General features: G+C 61.6%; 1 protein-coding gene across 3 annotated transcripts in view; it reads right to left on the minus strand.

The window, feature by feature from the left end:
* SAMD11 (sterile alpha motif domain containing 11) overlaps positions 1-8837 on the minus strand; it is a gene marked incomplete at its 5' end in the record, with an annotated part of 18640 nt that extends 9803 nt beyond the window's left edge. For 2 of the 3 annotated variants that reach the window (XM_081088281.1, XM_081088280.1), the window contains 4 exons: positions 2207-2257; positions 3524-3705; positions 7171-7262; positions 8321-8837. In XM_081088281.1, the coding sequence (XP_080944407.1) occupies positions 2207-2257; positions 3524-3705; positions 7171-7262; positions 8321-8837 (842 nt within the window). Of the gene's footprint in view, positions 1-2206; positions 2258-3523; positions 3706-7170; positions 7263-8320 lie in introns of those variants that run through there. The other variant, XM_081088282.1, reaches the window with a different exon arrangement.
* Between the last annotated feature and the right edge of the window lie 13671 nt (positions 8838-22508).

Here is a 22508-nt window from a genome sequence, read left to right on the forward strand (position 1 = left end):
GCAGATCAGTTTCAGCACCAAAGACGCCAGGGCTGGGCTCCCTCCCACCCCACCCTCAGGAGAGGAGGTGGCCTCCCCCTGCAGACAGGAGGGCAGGTGGGGTGGGAGCAGGTACTTTAGGGGACTAATTAGAAACTAATCCACCCCCTCACGCATCCTCATCAACTCGAGGGGGGTAGGAGATGAGCTGCTGTCTCAGCACCAGGGTGGGGTGGGGCCTAGAGGCGGGGCCAATGCTGCCCTCAGGTCCCCAGGGCTCCTGCAGAAGGTGACTGACATGTGAGAACAGGCCCCCACTTCAGCCATCAGCTCTTTCATGCACAGGTCATTCGGGCACTCAAGGGTGGGGCAGCTCCTTGGGGGTGATGCCCAGTGGGAACCAGGACACCCCGCTCTTTGCCTTGGGAGTTCACCCCAAGATAGCCTGTTCCTGCCCTGGGAAATCTGTTCTGGTCACTCACTGAACAAATTATACGACGAAGGAACTTTGCACACACTGACTGATGATAGGTGAATCCTCCCTGGGCATCCAGCATGAGATTCTTGAGCCATGAAAACACCCTCTCACCTGCTGTTTGTTACTTGCAATTTGTAGGGGGCTCTGAGGCTCCCTGGGGGGCTGAGTGGAGGAGGGTGCGCTGGGAGAAGGAAGAGGGGCCTTAAAGGTTCCCTCAGCGACCATCTCACTGCCCAGTCCTTTCCCACCTCCTGGCCAGCTCAGGGGTTCCGACAGGGCAGGGACGTCTGCCTGCTGCCCAGGGCTCAGACCCAGCCACCTCAGGGTCAGATGGATAGAAGGACGGGATGAACAGACAGACGATGGACAGGCAGATGAAGATGGATGACGGAGTCAGACGAAGAGACAGATGGAGAAGGATAGAGGGTGATGATGGCAGACAAACAGGCATGACTGGACAGATGGACAGAGTCTGACAGACAGACAGGAGACTAGAAACAGAAGGACAGAGGGACAGGGCCAAAAGGAGCCACGGCAACAAAGACAGGAAGGTAGGCAGTGTGAGGCAGCTGGGCCGGGTGCTGCATGGAGGGGCTGAAAGTCCCCTGGGCCATCCCCCACCTCTCCTCTGGTAAGAGGCAGGAAATGATCCTAGCTGCTTCTGCCGCCTGTCTGAGCAGGGGGATCCTCTCCCACTTTCCACGGCCGGCCGGGGAGGTGGGGGCGAGGTTGGGGGGCCTGCAGGGAGAGTTGCCCTGGAGAGGAGCAAGAGCTCCTGGGTTCCTACCAGCTTTGCGAGTAAATTTACCCTATAGCTTCCCAAGTACAAGCCTCATAAGATGTCACCACTGTTCACGGTGGTTTATAAAAAGGACCAGCTCAGCGGGCAACTTCAAAATGAGGTAGAAATAAGTTTGAAGATGTTTTCATTGTAATTTGGCTCCAGATCTAGACCTCGGAGCCAGGCTGGGAGTGGGCAGGACCAGCTCGGCCAGACCTGGTGCTCACTGCCCGCTGCCCTTCCTGCGGCCGCCCCGTAAGGAGGATAAGACTTGACCCCACTGACCAGAAAGTACGGCCTGGGCTCCACCCACAGACTGACCTCCCCTTGCCCCCCTGGAACCAGAAACTTGGGTCCCTTAATGCCCCCAACCTCCTCTCAGGTCCCCTCACTGTTATCTCCCTCCATCCTGCCTCCACAGCCTGAATCACTGTGGACTCAGCCAACCCCCCACCTGCTGGGCAGGGCCTCCAGAGAACCTTTCAAACATACACCTGGTCACTCTTCCAGCTCAAGAAGTTTCGGTGGCTCCCCACTGCCTGGAGGACAATAGCCAGGAGGCCTGGCATCCAAGGCTCTTTAGCATCTGATGGAGCTAGACTTGCTGACGGGGAGCCTCCTCCCCCCACCGCCCCTCCCCTCATTTCTCCACGTCTTTGCAGACACCCCCTTTCCCTAGGGAACTCCCATGCTTCCTTCAAGATCCCACTCACACATCACCACTCTCACCTCCTGGTGGGTCTTTGGGAGGGTGGGAGGGGGCGGCTATGGCCTCGTCTTTGGACAAATGGGCTCAAATGGCCAGTCCCATGGGGGAGGGAGACTCTGGCTCCAGGGCTGTGCTGCCAAGGCCCAGGGACAAGGCGACAGACAGACCGCGATGAAGGAGGGGAGGAAGGAGGAGGCCGGAGAGATCCAGAAGCAGACACACTGTGTGGGAGCAAGCCTGACCCAGGCCCCGACCTCACCTGCAGGACGTCTCCCGGAAGGAGATGTTCACGTCCCATTGGGTGTGGACCCTGGGAGGAAAGAAGGCGAGTCAGCGTGGCCTCTCGGATGGCAGCTGGACAGCAGACGGGTGTGTGGCAAGTCCCTCATCTGCCCCCAGCACCCCCTGGGGAACTGCGCCGGCTCAGGCCTGTCTCCAATGCCACCCGGAACCAGCTCAACTGCGAGGACTGCCCCCAGGAGGCAGGAAGCACAGAGCTGAGGCACCGTCTCTGCTGGGACCCCGAGAGCTGAACGTTGTGCTGGGGTGGGGGCTGCAGCTCCCTCTGCATGTCACTCATGTGACCAAACCAAACTCCGAGTGGCTAGAGCTACCCCAGCTGGGCTGGAACCAAGCCAGGAATGAGCCGGCAACTGCCGCCAGTGCCAATGGCTGGGTGTCAGCCCAGGTATAGGCCTCGGGGTCCCAGCTGTTGCCAACTGCCTTCCCAAAAGTGACCACTGCACTACGGAGGCAGCGGGGACGCCAGGACCAGAGGTCAGGCAGGAAACAGCTCTGCCCCGTGCCCGGCTCTGCCCCATGCCCGGCTCTGCCCCGTGCCCGGGTCCTCCGCCACAGCAGTGCCCCTGGAAAGACCACGGGCTGAGGAGGCAGGGGGAAGCCTGTGGTGCTTCACCTTCCCGGGTGTGGGTGTGGGCTTGGCAGTGGGGTCCTGCGGTCCGAGAGGGTTACTAGGGTAGGAGACATTGGAAAGTGCTGGGAGACGAGGTGGGAAGAGGCCTAGAAATTCTGGATGGACGGACAGAGAAGTCAGTGGCCAGAGGGAGGTTCCTCGGCCGTGAGGGGAGACGTGGGAAGTCAGGAAGAGCGGCCCAAGCCTGGGATGGGACAGTGAGGACCCAGCAGAGCCACCACCTGCCAAGGAACATGAGCACAAGTATATAGGGGCTGCCCCAAGGGAGGGTCCACCCACTCCCCACCCCTCGCCTGGCTGTGGTGGGACCACGCACCCCTTCCCGAACCCTGCCCGGGTCTCCCTGTCCCCCGGAGCCCTTGGGCAGAGTCCCCCTTCCTTCCTCAGCCCATTGTTGTGCCCGCTCCCCAACAATGCTGATCCAGGTCTGGCGTGGCCCTTTGCCCACGTGGGGCAAGGTGGGCTCTCACTGTGGTCCCATGAGATGGAGGGACTGGCATGTTTCCGCTGAGGCACGCAAGCTAAACCCGGGTCCAGTCCCTCCAGGCCTGGACCTGCCTCCAGCTGCCTGCAGACCTGCCTTGAAGTCCCATCTGGCACCTGAGCCCATATGCCCTCCATGCCCTCGCCCTGGGAAAGGACCTTCTCTTCATGATCCGGATGTGTGTGTCATCCTCCTGCTTCAAGCCAGGCCGCTGCCCGCAGGCTGGCCCGCTCCCGTCGCTGTCGCCATCACTGGCTATGAAGCTGGGGGTCAGTTCTTTCTTCAAGACCCGGGCCGGAGGCAGAGCGACTGTCCTCTTGTCTGCCAATCGCCCCCGGTTCTGGGCAGAGAGGGAATAGAGGAAGGTTAGCCCCTCGGCCCTCTGGTGGCTTGCACCACGGCCCGACCCCAGGCAGGCCCAGGTGACAGAGCCTCACAGCACATGTTCCCCGCTGCCCTGGCCAAGGGTAGGGAGCCACAGCCTCCAGGATGGGCCCCAGGGTTGGCAAAAGCCACAACTGACCAGAGGCCAAGAGCAGGGAGACAAGGCCTCGGGCAGAGCCCTTCCATGGACACCCTTCCACCCTGGCCAGGGCTGAGGCTCAGGGGTGGCCCTGGCCAGGCTGCTCTGGGCACTGCCTTGTCCAGACTGCACACTCCAGCCCAGCCGTCCCGGCCATCAGCCTGAGTGTGAGATGCCACCTGAAGGCAGACCCGGCTTCCCCAGTTCCTCCGAGCTCAGAGGGGTCATCTGTCTGCACCACAGCCCCTCTGCGTCCTGTGACTCTTTTGACATGCAGTGCCCTCCATGTGTGCATGCCTGTCTGCCTGGCAACCCTACTCAGACTCTATGAACCCCCAACGGAGACCAAGCCATGCAGAGCCCAGGTCCCACGGGGTGTGAAGCCCTTGCCAATCGCAGGCCTGGGGTTCACAGATCACTTGGCCAGCCCAGCACTGTGAGCCCAGGAGCCCTGGGAGATCCAGTTTTCCACAAGGCCCCTCAGCCCCACCCCTGCGCCCACCATGACCAGATAGGGCTCATGGCACAGAGCTGAGGTGCCTGAGCCGGAATGCAGACGCACAGGGCACTCACACAGACTAATGCATGCTCAGAGCTGGCGCACACACGCTGGCGAGCTGCCTCCACACACGGCACTGTCCCGTGGGCTCAGGTCCCGCCACCCCAGGGGAAGAAGAAAAGGCAGGGATGGTTTTCTGGTGGGCAGGGAGCTTTCTCTTATTTAGTAACCGATTACTGGCTCAGGGAGGTGCCAGGGGTCTTGGGATCATCTAATTCTCTCTCATCTCTTCAGTCCCAGGGGCCTCCTTTGACCTCCTTCCTTCTGTTGCCAGGACAAGGCATCCCCAGCACACCCCTGAGCTTGAGGAACAAAGTGTCAGGGGTACCTGGCCCCTCCCTGGACCAGCTCTGCAGCCATCAGTCCTGTCCTCAGAGTAAAGGTTCTCTTTAGTCCACCATCACCTCCAGACACATAGCACCCCCACCCCCAGGCACCCTGGTCGCCTCCACACCTGCCCTCAGGAGTCTACCCTCCAGTCTCCTCTGCGGCACTCAGTGAGACAGACTGGGCAGCCAGGGTCTGGCACAGGGTTGGGGTGGGGGGTGAGTCTGTGAATAGCCTACAAGACAGGGCTTGCTCCATGGCCCCTCTCTGACCCTAACCCCGGCCCAGCTCGTCACCAGCAACAGCAGAGCCTGAGTGAGGCTGCACAGGTGACCACTGTCTGGTCCCCATACCTGCACGTGCCAGTCAGTGGGCGTGGGAGTTTGGAACAGCTCCCCGCCTGTCTGGAGTGCAACTCTGCTGGGAGGTCCCGCTCAGCTCTGCCCTTCTCTAGCCTGCTGTAGGCCAAGCACCAGGACCACCTTTCCTGCTGAATCAAACCCACCTAAGGAAAGGAAAGGCGTGCCCTCTGCTTCTCATCCGTAGGATAGGGAAGAGGAGAGGGAAATGGCAGGTTAAGACTACTGCTTGCAATGAGGCCAGACCAGCTATGCTGGCTTAGGGTGGCTCCTGTGGGTGCTCCCATGGGAGGGGGGCTCAGAGACAGAAACAGGATGGGCAGCCCTGACCCCGGCCAAGTACAGGGGACATGCATGCCTTCCACGCACACTGGAAACCTCAGCCACTCATCCCCGCTTAGCAGCACAGATTTGAAAACTGGGTGCCGAGCCTCCTCCCCTAGCCAAATACTGGCTCCTCTGGCATCAAGTATGGCCGCTGGTGTGGCTGCATGATCCCTGTGCCACGGACCCAAATTCTGCCCCTTGAGTATCTGTGACTGTGGTGTACGTACACCTGTGGAGCTGGCTGTGGGGGAAGCCAGTCTGTGTGCAAAAGTGGGGGCTGGAAAGACAGGAATTCCATGGGGCTCCTTAGGGGCGGGTACAGTGCCAGGCCTGGGAGGGACCCGGCTCAGGAGGACCAAGCCCAGGTCTGAGCCATCACTCATGCAAAGCAGGAGCCTGGGAGCCCTGGACAGGCAGGCAGCCCTAACTGTGTCCCCATCCCTGTCCGAACCACCAACCAAGCCACGGCCGTAAGGAACTGGTCCTGGGCTCAGGCCACCTGCCCCCCACTCCTGTGGGAAGGCAGGGCTCCTCCCACCTGAACAGAAAGGCTGGCGAGGAGGCGAGGACCCCTCCTCTGCACCAGCTGCTTGAGAGGGTGCAGAAGTGGAGCTCGAGCTTGGTCTCTGGCCCCAGGAAGGTACGGAGGCCATGGCAGGCGGTGGGCTACCTGTGCACACACTGTCTTTGGTGTGGGCACGCCTGTGGGTGATGAGCTCATGTCAGACAATGTGTGCGGTGGACATGCAGTGAGTCCCTCCCCCCGCCCAGCGTGTGCGTCTGACCTGGTGCTGTCTTCACAGTTGTGTCTGTGACTTCCTAGTTTCTCCAGATTCCCTGCCGCCAGGGGCCAAGAAGAACCCAGGACATCTCCTCCCTCCCCCAACCGACAGCTGCGCCAAAGGTAAAGGCCAGGGACCCTGGGCCCTCTCAGGCCTTCCTGCGCGAGGGGCTGCTGGGTGGTGCCGGTAAGAGCAGCACAACCACCCACCACGCAGCCAGGGCTCTAATCGGCTCTCCCCAGGGGCTCAAAATTGGTCCTTCTTGAGATGCAATTTCCTTTCCAGATCAACCCTCCACCTGCTACTGCCCGGAAGACACGTGCTGGGGCTCCCCTAGGCCATGTCTACACTGGGCTGGGCCCCACACCAGCCTCCACCCAGCCTCAGCTCTGGTTACAAAGGCCCACACAGCACCGAGCTGCCCTGGGCAGTCTTGCACACCCAAGGTCTTGCCCCGCAGGGCTCCAGCTGTGGGTACCCAAAGAGGCACATCGTTCACATCCAAGCCTATAACCACCCCAGACACACATCGGGGGGCCAACACTGTCACACCCCAGAACGAGCATTACCAAGGACCAGCTCCTCTTCCAAGCTGGCCAGGTGACATGGTGACCCCCCGACTGCTGAGGGCAAGATCTCCAAGCCATTTGGAAGAGACTCTCCAGAGAGGAAACTTCACACCCTGAGTGTTCTCAGGACTTGGGAGAAGCAGCTCCAAGACTCACAAAGAAAAGCTTCAGGATCCAAAGGGGTGGGGGCTCCAGGTGCCCAGGATTCCCACCCCAAGCAATGTCCCCCCTATTTGCCCGGGGGGCTCCCTCCTGCACACTGGCAGAGTGAGGTTAGGATTCTGGATCCTACAAAATAAACACATGCTCCCCCGGAAAGAAAGAAGGACCCCGTAGCCCCACTTTCTCCCCCATCTCACCACCGGGGAGGAGATCCGACAGCCCGGACAGTCGCAGATTGGGGGGTGCACCTGCAGAATCCCCTTGGACATCAGCGTCTTCAGACTCTTCCCTGTGAGGAGAGGCAGGCAGGGCCGGTGAGGGCGTGGGCGGCACTTCCGGGGTGCAGTCAGCAGCAGGGCTGGGGCCCCCTCCCGGCACGAATATGCACACCCACCTCAGTCCAACTTCCAAACCCACCACCAGCCCTGCCGCCCACCCCATCCTCGTGGGTCCCGCGGGGATTTCCAGAGCTCAGAAACTGAAGACCCGGGCGAGCGCCCTCCCCGACCGAGGGCGCCCTCCTCCCTCCCGCGCCCCTCCTCCAGCTTCACCCTCTCCGAGCCGGGCTGCGGGACCCCAGGAGGGCACAGTCAGGACCTGGGCTGCGCCTGACCCCGTAGCGGGAAGAGGGGGGGCCACTGTGGACTCGCGAACCCCAAAGTCGAACGCTACTGGGTCCCTAACTTTCTAACTCCCCCCACCCCCGCTCACCGCACTTCTCCCGGCTGCCCCTTAGGCGCCCGCCGCTCACGCCCGAAGAGCCTGCCTCCTGCAGGAGCCCAACAGGCTGCTCGCAGCTTCGACGCCGCTCCGGCTCCGCGCGCGCCCCCGACCGGACGCGCGGCCCCGCGGCCCCCACCTGCCTGCTCCAGCCCTACGCCTCGCCCTCTCTCCAGCAGCTCGCACCCACACCTCGGCCGCACGTGTGCCCTCCACTCCCGCCAGAACCCGTGGCTCCGGGGTCCCCGGGGTCCGGGTGAGGGCGAGTATCCTGCCCAGCCCTCCTCCCGCCTGCTCTCCCGAGTTCCCGTAACTTCCCTGCGTCCCGAGGCCCAGCAATCCTGCCAAGACCCCCGGAGCGTCAGGAGCAGCTGGCTAGTGCGCAGCGGGAGCCGCGCGAACGGCGGAGGCCGAGGACGCCCTGCCCGGGTCCACGGAGGAGACGGTGCAAAGCGAGGGTGGGGGTCGGGGGGAGGAGTGTCCCCGCGGCAGCCCCGGAGCCACAGCGCCCTCTCTGGGCGGTGACGGAGTTTCCCCAGATGGCGGATGAGTGGGGTCCGGACCCACGGATCCTCGGGGAGCGGAGGTCAGGCACCCGGGCGGCCCGGGTCCCCACTGCGGGCGCACCTTTGTGGCGGATGCTGCGCTTCCAGTCCTTGGCCGTCTCGCGGCCGCTGACGAACTGGAACTCGTTGGGGGTGAGCCACTCGCCGCGGTGGCGGATGGACGGGCCCTTGCTGCCCTGGCAGAGTTTGCGCACGTAGAGCAGAGCGCGGTTGGCTCCGCACTCCACCTCGATGCACGGCTCGCCGTTGTCCAGCAGCGGCTGGAAATCCGGTGCCGCGGCCGCAGTGGCCGAGAAGCGCTCGAGGGCCAGAGGGTCCCGGGGCAGGTGGAGGTGTGGGGCGGCCTCGTTCAGGCTCAGGTAGGCGCGCGGGGTGCGGAGCGGCGGAGCCAGCAGACCCTCGTAGCCGGCGGCCGTGGCAGGTAGCGAGGCGGCTGGGGGCAGGGCGGCCACGGCGGGCAGTGGCGCCAAGTAGCCGGGGAGCGGCGGCAGCGGCAGAGCCGCCAGGGTCGGGTGGAAGTTGGCCAGAGCCAGGGCCAGGTCTTCGCGACCCGCGAGCTCCTTTTTGACCGCCGGCATGGCGGGCCAGTGGTCCTGCAGCCTGGCTCCCGCCGCCGGCGCAACTTGTTCCCGGCCTGGAGTAGGGTCTCGTTGGCGGGAGGGGGACCCGGGAGGCGCCTGGCCGTGCGTGCGCCTGCCCTGCCCGCTACTGCGCCCCGGCGCCGGCAGCCGCCGCGCCTCCCGCCGGGCCACCTCGGACAGCTGCCCAGCTGGCTGGCAGGGCCTCGGCTAACGGAGACATGGTGCTGCCGGAGCTGCTATCGATCCCGGATCGACGTGCCGACCGCCGCAGCTCCAGGACCCTGGGGCTCCACCGGGCGCCGGGCCACCTGCGCCCGCGCCCCCTGGGGCGGCCCCGCCCCCACCGCCGCTCGCCGGTCTGCCCTCCGGGCGGAGCGGGGCGGAGAGGAGTCCTGAAGTCTCGGGCCCCGCGCCCCACCCCTCCCGGGGGTCCCAGGCCCCCGCCCCGCCCCGCCCCGCCCGGCTCCGCCGCCCGGGCTGCGCACCCGCGTAGACTGGCGCGCGCCCGCCTGGCGGGGACTTGGGAGACTCCCGCCGCCGCCTCCGCCGCCGCCGCCACAACTTGGCCCATTTAAAAGGCCCCGGCGCGGCGGGCGGGCGGGCGGGCGCGGGCTCCAACAGGGGGTGCGTGAAGGCCGACCGGGCTCACGAGGAGGCGGCGGGACCGGGCTGCACCCCCTGAGAGGTTGAGGGTAGGAGGAAGGGAGACCTATCGTGGGGGCGGGCTAGCCAGAGCCGGCGCGCACGAAAAGCGCCTTTGTTGAGGGAGTTACTATCTGGGGCCCGCTGCTGGAGTCTGACTCCACGTGGGGTGGTGGCGGCCCCAGATCCGGAGTGGGCTCCTGGCAGAGGAGGAGATCCGAGATTGCCCCCCCCCCCACTTCCTCGGCAAGTGTGTGGTTTGCCCAGTTCCTGCGGGTGGTGGGCATCAGTGTGTGTTGGGGGGGGGGGGGGCTCCTCTGCATCTACAGGGTGTGAGGCCAGGGTTTGTGATGTGAGGCGTTGGTAACGGAGGTGGGAGGGTTTGTGTTCTGTTAATAACAATCACACTTCTATTGATTACTGATTGCTGCTTTATACGCTTTAGTTCGTTTGACCATTTCAGTATTATTTCCTTATCTTTCCCATTTCATAGGTGACAAAGGTGAGACACAGAAAAGCCAAGTAACACTCCTGATGTCACCCAGGTGTTTCACATCCAGTACAAACAGTATCTGCGCCAAGGTGTGGGGCAAGAAGGTGGGCTGGACCTAGTCTGGGTGAGGGATCGGATTGGAGGGGGTGGGGAGGAGAAGGGAAGGATGTGCCCTTGAGCACATCCTGTTTCCTGTGAGGAGCAAGTCTGGGCAGAGGACCTGCTACATCCCTGTCCACCTCAGTGCCTTGGAGAGCAGGAATGAGGGTGGCTTGTCCCCTGGTGACCAGCCCACACCTCTGTGCAGGTCAGCATGTCATCCTTGCACGGGGAGAATTAGGAAGGGAAGCTGGGAAACCTGGGGGCTGTGGCTGTGGTCATAGCTGTTGAGACAGGCTTGTCTTCTCTGTGTGTCATTGTGGACAGGCTGGAAGTAGCCTCAGATCCCACCCACCCCAGCAGCCAGACCCCAATCCCTGCCCCTCTGAGATGCAACCGGCAGGGCATCTCCCTGACCAGTCTCTGCAGGGCGAGCTGGGTCACAGCGTGCACCAGCACCTTCCGCAAAGGAGGGGCTGAGAGTGAGGGGACACATCACCGCCACTCACCTCCTACCGGGCATGTGGCTGACCATTGGCAACCATTTTGCTTTCCCTCACAGACCCACTGCCCACTCATCCTCAGCTGAGGCACCAAGACCAGCGTGTGGATGGAGGTCTGGGGTCAGACCAGGAACTGACTGGTCAGTGCACCCAAACTTCTGCACCCCCTTCTGTTTCCTCCACTCCCGGTACATCTGTCTCCTGATGGGAAAGTGGGTATACATGAGTGAGTGGCCCCTCCTTGTTGCACCACCTGAGCCCCCTCCACCCCATCTGCAGCCTGAGCCCTTACATAGCCTGATAGTGGGAGCTCCCCTCACGGCCACCCTTGCGGCCTGTGTCTTGCTCTGGGCCTGCTGCCTCCATGTCTACTGCCACGGCCCATGGAGGAGCCATCATGTTAATGCAGGGATGCCAGGGCTTGGTGGGAGGCCGGTGTGCCCACTGTCCAGTCACACCCTGAGCCTGCAGAGGGGACCTCCCTTTCCTTCTGTAAAACCACCTTTCACACTTTCATCACAGCCTGCAGCGGCTAAGGAGGGCCCTGGGGGCCCCAACTCTGGCTTTCAGAGAAGGGGTTCAGCTGGCAAGGTGTGGGGCTAAGCTCACTCCGCCAGCCCAACCTCCATGCCACAGTCTGGCTCCACTCCTCTCTAGAGCGGTCGCCAACTGGTGGTCAGTGACGTCCGAAAGGTTGGTGACCGCTGCTCTAGAGGACCAGGGTCCTTTCCTGAAAAGATGGTGACAGTGCAAAGCCCCCTGCTGGCTCCCCTTCCGGGGCCTGGTGACCAGGGAGGTTCGCTCCCACCTGTTTCCTCCTCCTCATGGGAAACACACCGTCTGCTTTCCGGGGTCAGAGCCGCTTCCCCGCGGGGACCAGGCTTTCCCACCCCGGTCGTCCCCCTCCCGCGAGGATCCGTTCAGTTCCTCCCACCCGTCCACCCGGACCCACAGGAGCCGCTGCGCTTCTCAGACCGGGGCCAGAGGCTGGAATCATCCCCGTCCCGGCCACACGGGGGGCGGGGGGCGCGGGGAGCAGGTGGGTCCGCGGCCACAGCCCCACCTCCAGCGGCCGAGGCCCCGCCCCCGCCTCCGCAGCGCAGGCGGTCGGTCGCTGGTCGCGGTCCCCCTGACGGGGCCCTCCGCTGCTGGGCTGAGGCCGGAGCCGCCGCCGGAGCCGCCGCCACCAGAGCGGGGAGGGGATCATAAATAACCCGGCGGCGGCGCAGACGGCGACCCGAGACCTCCCCGGGGAGCGCGGAGGCGGCGGCCGACCTCGCTGCCCCCAACCCGGGCTCAGCCAGGCTTGACCGCCCCCTCTGGCGCTGCCTGACCCCGTCCCCAACCGGTGCTCCTGCCAGGACCCTCCCACCCTGGAGTGCTGCCAATGCCCCTCTCCAGACTGCACCCCTTGGCGCCCTCTTTCCACCCATGCTCATCAGTCAGTCGTTTACGGAGCGCCAGATGCGGTATCTCCTAGGAAGAGAGATCCAGAGGGGGGGCTGCAGGGAAGCAACGTGTCCCTGAGACCCAGGTGCAGGCCGCCCCTGGTCTGTGCTCATCCAGGGAGATGGGGGTTGGAGGGCAGGCCTAGACCTGCCCCCACTGGGGAAGGTATGCAAGGACAGTGGCACTGGCCCCACAGGTGTGGAATGAGCTGACACTGAGCTGTGAGGAAGCACACTCATTGCACACACACTGGTGCCCACACAACACCCGTCAGTAATAGACGCGTGCCTTTGAAAGCTCAAACAGCCACCTGCATGTGTGCTCACACCCATGTGCATGGACAGGATGGGTGCGCAGATGCTGACAGCTTCGCCACACACACACCCAGGGTGTAAACTAACATCACACCCTACATGCTCCTGCAGGAATGGGCTGGGAGTGCAGGAGCTGGGGGCTCCCCAGCATGGTGCCAAGCCAGAGGAAGGAATAGAGCCCTCCAGGAAGCTGGGAGCAGAAGAGTCTCCCACCAAGGGCCTAAGGCTGGTTCCACCCTTCCTCTCCCTGCAGCCTGGACCTGGCCTGGGGTTTGGAGGCAGGGAGGAAGGAGTCCTGGATGTGGCTGCGGCCCTGGGGTGTGGACGTGGGCGCGGAGGTCCTGTGCAGTCCTCACCCCTCGTGGCACAAGCCATTGCAGCACCACAATGGCCCCTCTTCCAGACGCCAGGTCAGGGAGATGACCAGAGCTGAGTGGCAGAGTTGGGGCCCCCACACCTCCAAACTGTGCCAGCACGGCTGAGTGTGAGGGAGGACAGATCCAGACCTGAGGGTGGAGGGACGCCCAGGTGCTCACATGTTCATGTCGAAGTCAGCAGAGGCCTGTCCTCGTGCATCTGTACTTCCCTCCTCCTGTGACCTCAGTCCTGCTGTGCACATCAGCTCATGTGCAACACAGATCCCACAGGAAGACCTTGGGGACCCATGCTCCTCACTGTGGGGGGCTATGCCCTGGAGGTCAGTCCCGACTGTGCTGGTCATGCATCCACTCTGCATGTTTACCTGTCGTGGGCTGGGCAGACCTGCAAGGCTCAGAACCAACCACAGTCCCAACAGGGGCACACGGCTGTGCCATCCTCAGCCACTGGGCATCGATCAGGCCCCAGGGGGCAGCAGGAGTGGGTGCTGGAGGAGGAGTGGGCTTTCTGCAGGTGGAAGTTGAAGAGGGGACACCTAGGTGGGGACGCTGGGAGCAGAAGCCTAGAGGGAAGCTGGCTGGGTCCAAGGGGCTGATGGGGGCGGTGTGCAGAAGTTGCTGGCCAGGCTGTGCAGGGAGTCCAGACTGGTCCAGAAGTGACTTTATATGGTGGACTTCCTGCCGTACAGGAGTGCCTTGCGAGCCGTAGTTCACTGACCTACCCACATGCCAGCATTTGGTTGCACACACCGTTGGTGTGGCCCTCTCAGCCCAGCTGGGCCTCCCAGCTCCCATGGCCACAGGCATCCTCTTTCGCAGAGAGGAGGCTCTCCCGTAGGGCCCAAGGTCAGCATCCTGGATTTTTAGCAGGTATTGCCCAGACAAGGAGCTGAGGGTGGGGCCCAAGGACAGGTGTGGTGCTGTCCTAAGGTCCATGCTGGCCGTGTAGGGCGGCACAGATGCGCCCCCTCCTGCATGAAGAAACAGGTACACCCCCAGTACAGCTGACTGCCAGAGGCCTCCTCCCTCCCACACAGTCCCACCACCAGGCTCACCAGACGGCCAACAGTCACTTTGTCACCACTGATTTCTCAGGGATTTTCAGAAGTGACATGCAAAGGTGAACATGAGTTTCACCGTGTTTCCCACCACAGCTCTGGCCAGGCTGGCTTTCTGAGGTCATATATTTAGCCCAACACCACCTGAGGCCGAGCCCTGGACTCCCAGCTACACGACCTGTTCTTCTAAATGCAGGCTGAGTCAGTGACATCCTTGTGGGTGCACTGATGTCTTTGTGGGTGCTGTCTGTGTGCGGGTTTCTTTATTACTATGGCCGGTGAGCCATCAGGGGTCACGTTCTCTTCTGTGTCTGTGTGTCACAATGGGGTGGCCCTGCACGTTGTGCCATGACAGCAGTGACTCTGTGATGCACCGTTCCCCAGGTGCAGGCCCAGTGGGTGGGCTGAAGGGCACCCCCTGGTATTGGCTGAGACCATGAGTGGAGCCCACATGCACATGCCAGACCAGAACCTACTGTGGGCAGGGGAAGGGCAGCAATTTCAGGGCTATAGCCAAGGTCACCACAGTCCCAGGGGCATTTAACACAGTTCCAGGCTGGCCTGGGGTGGGGGTGGGGGTGGGGTTCCCACCTGCAGACTGGGGCACTGGGTAGGCTCTTGGAGACCCCTGAAAAGTGGAGGAGAAGAGGCAGCTGGTGGCTGGGGCTGGTGTAGAGAGGGGTGTGGGGTCCCCAAATGTGGGATCCACGTGCCGTGCCCACAGGGGCCCCGATTTCATGCTCTGTGTGCTACAGACTCCGTCCAGGAGACGGACAGACCATCCTTCTGGACTGGGCGGTCTTGCCAAAATACAAGAGTTTGCCCCAAGCCAGCAATTAAGTAACTGTCTGAGGTGCAGCAGGTATGTGGGTGCTCCTGAGCCTGGGGCCGCAGAGGCAGGATGAGTTGATTCATCACTGGTCTGGGCAAAGCCACACTTGAGCTGGGTCGTCCCATCCTCCAGCCAGGAACACGGCCCTCAGCAAACTTGTCAGCTTCAGCTTGATGCTCATGTGCTGCTTCCTCTTCTTGCCCTCTTCTGGCCCCCACACTGCGTCCAGCTGGGGCCTCGCTGTGTATTGGATGCGCTGCACATGCCCCGAGACGCTCCTCTCAGATCGGCCTCCTGTTCTCTCGCTTCTCACTCTTTCAGGTGCTGTGCTGCCTCCCACTCTTCCAACCTAGGATGGGTGGGTGGGTAGATGGGTGGAGGGTTGGTAGATGGATAAGTAAACGGATGGGTGAGTTCTACCTTAGGTTCTATTCTTATCTTTTTTTAAAAAAAATACATTTTTATTGATTTCAGAGAGGAAGAGCGAGGGAGAGAGAGAACATCAATGGTGAGAGAGAATCAGTGAACAGCTGCCTCCTGCACACCTCCTACTGGGGGTCGAGCCTAAAGCCCAGGCATGTGCCCTTGACCGGAATCAAATCCAGGACCCTCCCGTCTGTAGGCCAATGCTCTAGCCACTGAGCCACATTCGCCAAGGCTCACTCTTACCTTGTGTGCGTTCTTCTGTGGTTTTCTTTATAGATTGTGGCTCTGCATCACTCAGGAGTCTACAGCTTGCCATGTGCGTCCTCTCACAGTCCCTACAGCCCTTGCCCTCCACGAGGTCGCCTCACCACCGGGCCCCCCGTCACCAGAGAGCTGCACTCACTTGGACTCCCCTCTGTGCTCCCTCCCAGGCCCCTCTCACCCCTCACTCCTTCCATGATAGCCCCAGACTCTGTCCAACTCAACTAGCGACTGATGGGCACATCGGCCTCTCTGCTTTCCAGGGCCTCCTCCGGGAACAGCCCGGGCTCCCTGCCCTCCAGGCCTTGCCTGGGCCCAGGAGCCCAGTCCCCAACATCACTATTCTGCACCCACTCAGGGCCCCATTACAACTAGTGTAGTACCTTGCTTTTGCGAGCCTCCTCCATTAAAATGTGTAAATTCTATTCCACAACTGTGTTGGTGTGAAGACGCATATAATCCATGCTGATTCAATATTCGATATTTGTTATTATTATATTATTTTTTCTTTCTCAAATACATTTGTGGTCCCTAAAAATACCAGGTCCAGGTGCTATGCCCACTGTGCCTGTGGCCATCTCAGCTCTGTTCCCACCTACGTACTTTCCAGACTCACAGCAGCATCCCCTCCTCCTAGAAGCCTCCCAGGATTGCTCTCCTTTCCCGTTAGGGCACATATGCTGGTCCCACAGGCTTTCTGAGGTGCTGCCAAGGCTGTGGGAGGCCAGGTTGCTCAGGGACACTCCACTGAACTGAACTTAGAATCGGTGAGGAACAGGGTGCTGGCAGGCTGGGCCAGGAGCTGGGCCAGAGTGTCTGCAAGGGGGCAGAGATGGAGCTTTTGAAGGAAGACATGACCTCTCGGTAGGGCACGCATGTGCACAGGCCTCTGTCTTGTCCCTCCAGTGCCCAGCCCGGGGATCTGGCAGCTGCTCACGCTGGTGCTATGGGGATGTGGTCTCAGGTCCTGGTGCCTGCCCATGACAGCAGGAGGGACTCAGACCTCAGGCACTAGCCGTCCCTCTGAGCAGCACAGGGGGGTTGCTGAGCTGAGGCCTGGCCCCCGCCCCCTGCCTGCAGCGCCGAGGCCAAGACTAATAAAACACCCACCTCACAGGAGACAGCTTTATCTTGTTGATCGGAAGTCTGCCAGCCCAATTTATGATGGGACATAAGCGCTCCAAATCGGAATTTATGCGCTGTAGTATAACGAGAGGTCAATGAGATTAAAAGTGGACTCAGGAGGACTCCAGGCAGCTCGCTCTTTGGTGCTGCCACCGACAACCTCACAGCCTAAGTCCCCGGCGCAAGGAAGCCGACGGCCAGTCCCAGCCGCAGCAGGACAGGAGCGAAGGCAGGTGAAGACACACCTGTGAGGCTCATGAGGGGAGGACAGGAGGGGCAGGTGTGTCCAGGCCTGGGCCTCGGAGGGATGCTGGCCTGGACAGGTTTTCACTCAGCACGGGAGGCTTTCTCCTACTCGCCAGCCCGGGACCAGCCCCTGCCTCTCAGAGCAGGCAGGAAGTGGCCCTGGGGCAGGAGAAGGACGGAGCCCCACCTGGTGGACCCCCTCTCTGACCTTCCTGCCCCCTCTGTCTTCATCACCCCTGGAGTCCTGGGGGAGGGGAGAGGCCAGGCTCTGTCCCGCAGGGAGGAGTGGGGGAGGCAGCCTTGGGCACCCAGCCAGCATGATGCTGGCTTTCTGAACTCAGGCTAGACCCCAACTTCAGAATTTATACAAATAAGTGAAATGAAAAGTGCTGGCAGCACTGATCTGATTATGGAGCCGTTCATTCTCTGGTCGTTAATAATTTGTGCAATAAAGGATTGCGGCTGCTGGAGTGAGGAGGCGGCTGTGGCCCAGCCTTCCCTCGGCGCCAGGGCCGTGGAGCTGGAAACATAAATTATTAGTTTCTTATCGCTCAGCCCACCATCGCTCACACTGCCAGGGTCCTGCCTGCCTGGGCCTGGCTGTCAGCGGCTGCTGGCTGTGGGGACTCCAGAGGAGCTCTGTCCTCCCTCCTCCTCAATGGCAGGACCCCCAGCCCCTGGCCCTGGAGCTGAGGGCTCTGAGCATTAGCCGGTGTGCTCTCAGACCCTCCCTCTGCCAGTGAAGCCAAACCAGGGAGTCCTGGGGCACGTGGTCAGTAAGGGCAGCCGTCCTCCTCAGCACAGCAGAGGCCCACAGACAGCGCAGCCCAGGCCCTGACTAGAGGAGAGGAAAAGTCTGCGTCTGGATCTATGCCTCCCTGGGTGCAGAGCCAGCACCTGGACCTGAGCACCTGCAGATGCGGCTTTTGCTCCCTGGCTTACCCTGTCTTCCTGTGTCTGGTGCTGGGCTCCTGGTCTGGTGGACAGGCATTGAGCAAGCAGTCCAGACACCAGTGTAGTGCAACGAGGCACTGGCAGAGGGGAGGGCAGTGACGGTGGTGACCCTGGGTATGCATCTGCCCGCCAGGGGGAGGGGCTGAGGTTTGCAGAGGTGGGGGCTGAACACAGGCACAGACCCCAGCAATTATGGTAACTGCAGAAATGAGCACCCTGGGGCAGGCGCTTCCTGTCACCATCCCCAGAGTGGGCAGGCTGAGGCTGAGGCAAGATTGGGGGCTTCAGATCGCAGACATCCTGAATGCACGTGTGGAAGGTGTGGCTCCCTCTCGGTGGCACTTGCCCAGCTGGTGCTGGGTTCCTCCTCAGGGGTGGGGTCTGAGCCCAAGCCTTTCGCAGAGCTCTGTCCACATCCAAGCTTCCACCCTCTTCCCACGACTGAACTCACTGCATTCACTTGGCTCCAAGATGTCCCCATTCAGCACCTCACTCTGAGCACCTGGGTGCAGTTGTAATGAACGCTGTATTCGGGATTTTCCAACAAGCTTGCACAAAGGAGACACGGGCAGGACTGGCAGCGTCTGGCTTTGGCTTGGAATGGACGTTGTCCAAAACAGGTGGGTTCAGACCTTGGCCTGCCACACAGAGCTCAGGGCAGCTCTCAGGGCTGGCCCCCTGGCCAGAGGAGCAGCCTGGGCACAGCCCCTGGAGGAGGCACACCTCTGGCCTACAGGCAGCTGGGCTTGGTCTCAGCTCTGCAGATGCGGCAGGTGTGGGCCGTCCAGAGTGTGGAGGGGAAGTGAGGGTGCCATCCCCTCAGTCTTGGTCTCGAACTGGACTCTGTCTCTTCTTTTTGGGGGGCAGGTTGGGCCCAAAGGCTCCAATGGGCCAGGAATTCTTCGAGTGGCAGGTAAAACTCTTTCCCAGAGAGAAGCTAGGAGTAGGGCCCAGTTCAAAATGTCAGCACAGCCAGCAGCAAGGTAGATCCTCTGGTAACCCCAAGTTGGAGGCCCAAGCGGGGGGAAAGATGCTGCCTCCAGCCACCCTTAGAGGACTTGGAGGCCAGCGTTACACCTGGGAGGTGGCCTCCCTCCCCACCAGGCACTGTCCTCAAATGCAGTGACTCTGGGAAGCTTGGGCGCAAATAGCGCAGACACCCCCAGCCGACCCCCCCCCCCGCCCCCGGCCCTGCTCCCCTGTTAGAGTCTGCAGTGTCCCTGAGCCTGGCCTTGCGGGGCGGCCTTCCCAGGCTCCGACCGTCTCCACTGGCCTCTCCTCAATTGCCCAGAGTGTTCAGCCTGTCATTTCCCGACTCATTAACTCCACGGCTCCGCTGCCTGCAGGGTGAGCACTCATTTATTATTTCGCTCAGATTTGTTCAACCAACACTGAGTCTGCCTCTGTGACCGGTGCAGTGTTGCAGGGACAGGTGAACACTCACACAGCCCTTCCTTCCTGATGGGGGAGTCAGAGCAGGAACCTCCAAGCCTCCAGGTGGGGCAGGTGACACACCTGTCACAGCCTCCTCAGAGCTCCCCAAGGGGGGGGGGGGGCAAGCGATTTCCAGAACAGACTTTGACAGCAGCCCCTCATCTGACCTGACTCATCTTGACAGCTGACCTCAGATGCTGCTTCCTCCATGAAGCGTCCTGGATCGCTCCACTCAGGACAGAACAGTATCCCCTGAGCTTCTGAGCACACATCCCTGCATTTCCAAAACTCTGGCCCACACAGGCACCCACTATTCCCACCTGAACTGAGACCCCAGGAGCCAGCCTGCCCTCAGGAGGCCTTGGAAATAAGTGTCACAGTGACTCAGAATTTCACTAGCATAATCTTACAGCAACCTGTGAGCTAGGTGCTCTTTTTATTTCTTTACAGGTGACAACTGGCAGGTGGCAGAGCAGGTCTGAGGCCTGGTCCTCTGGACCCAGCTGCTGTGGGCCAAGGCTTCCTCCTCAGTTCTTTGCTGTGATGACTAACTCACCCCTCCATGGCCAGCTAAGGACTTCTCAAGGGTTCCTGGGCTGACAGCAGAAGGGAGAGAGGATCAGTAGGGTCACAGGAGCCAGTGGCCGTCCTGCTGCCTGGGCTGGTGCTGAGAGTTGCCTGACCTCTGGATATCTAAGGTCTGGAGGCTCCAGGCTGGAGGGGCAGGCTCTGCTGGTCACCTGGGGACACGTGATTGTCAGTCTTCCAGCCTGCACACCTCAAGCTGCCTGCTCCCCTCCCTTGGCACCAGGCACCAGGCTAGGCTTCTAGACACCCAGCCCCTCCTTCTGTCTACCCCTCTTCATGGTTCACCCCACTTTTCTGATTCCCCTCTGCAGCCTTGTCCAGCCCTCCCCTGGCTGCCATGCCCAAACTCCAAATCCCAGCCGGCCCCCACCCCACTGCTGTCACTCTCACACAGAATTCCACACACATGTCTTTCCACCAACAAGAGTACCCATCAGTGCAAGACACACACACAGTGCACCTTGCTTCTGGCACCCAGGCCCAGAAGTCCTGAATGGGGTGCACCTACCCCCATGCGTGTGGTCCTCTCTAGACTGATCTCATTCATCACTGGCCAAGGATGAGTAATGTCATGGTGACACAGCTCAGGGTGATAGATGAGGGAGCAGGCAGGTGCTCGCCTCACTGCTTCCCTCCCCTGGGGAGGCAGCTGGAAGGAGGCTCCTGCCTTTGTAGAAAGGGCCAGGGGCTCAGGATGGGGTGATGAGGAGGCGTCACAGGTAGGCTGTGGCAAGGCCAGGGTGGGAGTGGAGTGGGGGACAGAGGACACAGACCAAGTCCAGGGCCCTCTTGAGAAAAGACAGGCAACAGCTGGACCGTGGAAACGGAAGTGCCCTCCCCCCAAATCCCGTGGGGCTGAGGTCTTACAGGGTCCTAGTGGGGAGGGGAGGCAGGAAGGCAGGTGTTCAGTCTATTTTTTTCCAGGAGACTTTTTAAAATAATATATATTTTTATTGATTTCAGAGAGGAAGGGAGAAGGAGAGAGGAATAGAACCATCAATGATAATCACTGACTGGCTTCCTCCCGCACGATCAGGGATGGAGCCCGCAACCAGGGCATGTGCCCTGACTGGGAATCAAACCGTGACCTCCTGGTTCCCAGGTTGACCCCAACCACTGAGCCAGACGGTGGGCCAGGCGACTTAACGCCGCCCTCTCCCCCCCACCCCCCTTTGGTCTGCAGCGGAGTTCTATACGAATTTAGATGTTTTTCAACAGAGTCCCATCTCACCCGGACTCTTCACAATAGGAGATCCATCCACTCCTGCCCTCACGTGGGAATTTCTGGAGCCTCTTCCAGGTGCTGCCTATGGTCATGGAGGAGGTGCTGGCCGGTACCCCCCACCCAGGTCCCTGGCCGCAGCATGGGAGGCCAGGGCGCAGGCCCACCCTCTCTGTTAAGGTCTGTGAGCGCCTGGGGTCTGGGAGCACCCAGTCCCACAGACCGGGCGTCTGGACAGACAGACAGCCCCACGGGAGTCCTGGACCCTGGGGCCTCCCGCTGGCAGGCGGAGGCGGTGGCGGACAGCCGCGCTGTCACTGGGTTGACAAGCGCCGGGAGAGCCCGTCCCGGCCGCCCAGCGCGGCGGGAGCCTGGGGAACCGGTGGGGTGGGCGGCTGGCGGAGCGGAGCTGTCCCTGGGCAGCCGGGCAGCATCCCCGGAGGCCGCCGGCGGCACAGCCCAGGCGCCAGGCGCGTCCGGGAAGTCTGGGCGGCTGTCCGCCCGCAGCTGCCCCCGGGTCCCCGCGCCGGCCAATCGCGGCGACTCGCCGGCGGCCTCCCCTCACCCCCACCCGCAGCGGCGGCTTAACCCTTCCCGCCCCGTCCCTGCCCCGGCGCGCGGCTGCGCGAGTCCCGCCACGCAGGTCCCAGGGGAGCAGGCTGACGCCTGCGCCGAGGTGGGGGGGGGGGGGGCAGAGCTTGGGGTGTCCTGGGGCTGATCACACCCAGACAGAGATCCTGGGGGGCGCACCCAGCGCGCTGCTGGCGCAGGACCCGGCCAGGTGCCCTCCTGGTCACTGAAGAGGCCGCCCCTTCCTTCCTGGGTCCCACACTCCTCTCCACCCCCGTCCACACCCACCAGCTTCTGCAGCGAGTCTGCCTGCAGTCCTTCCTCCCAACATCCCAGGGAGAACCATGAGGACACACCAGCGACCATTAGCAGTAGCAGCAGCACCAGGCACCAGGCACCGTGCTGCTGGACAAACCATGGCGCTAACACTGCACTGCCCAGGTTACCGACCCTGGTCACAGCGCCCGAAACAGCAGGATCCTGCCTCCTGCTGCAGGCTGATGCCCCTCCCCCTCCTATGTCTTCCTCCCCCTCCCCCTCCGACACCCTCATTCCAGCTCCTGCCCTCACCAGCCCAGAAACTGCATGGTCACCCTCAGTGTGGTCCCTGCTCCCTCCCTTATGTGCCTCTGCAACTCCTTGCTCTACCCCCTGTGGCCTGTAGCTTTAACAGCTCCATATGCTGCCGTCCAGTTTTATTTTAAGATGATTCTTTTTATTTTATTTTATTATTTTTTAATTTAAATATTGTTGAAAGTATTACATATGTCCCTTTTCCCCTCCGTTGACCTTCCTCCAGGCCATGGGCCCCCCATCCTCTGCCCCAGGCCTTCACCACCCTGTTGTCTGTGTCCATGGGTTATGCATCTACCCATACAAGTTCTTTGGTTGATCTCTTACCCTCCCCTTCCCTCTGAGATGCCGCAGTCTGTTCCATGCGTCTATGTCAGTGATGGCGAACCTTTTGAGCTCGGTGTGTCAGCATTTTGGAAAGACCCTAACTTCACTCTGGTGCCGTGTCACATATAGAAATTTTTTGATATTTGCAACCATAGTAAAACAAAGATTTATATTT

Source organism: Myotis nattereri (assembly GCF_964212035.1).
Source record: "Myotis nattereri genome assembly, chromosome: 3".
Classification (NCBI taxonomy): Eukaryota; Metazoa; Chordata; class Mammalia; order Chiroptera; family Vespertilionidae; genus Myotis; species Myotis nattereri.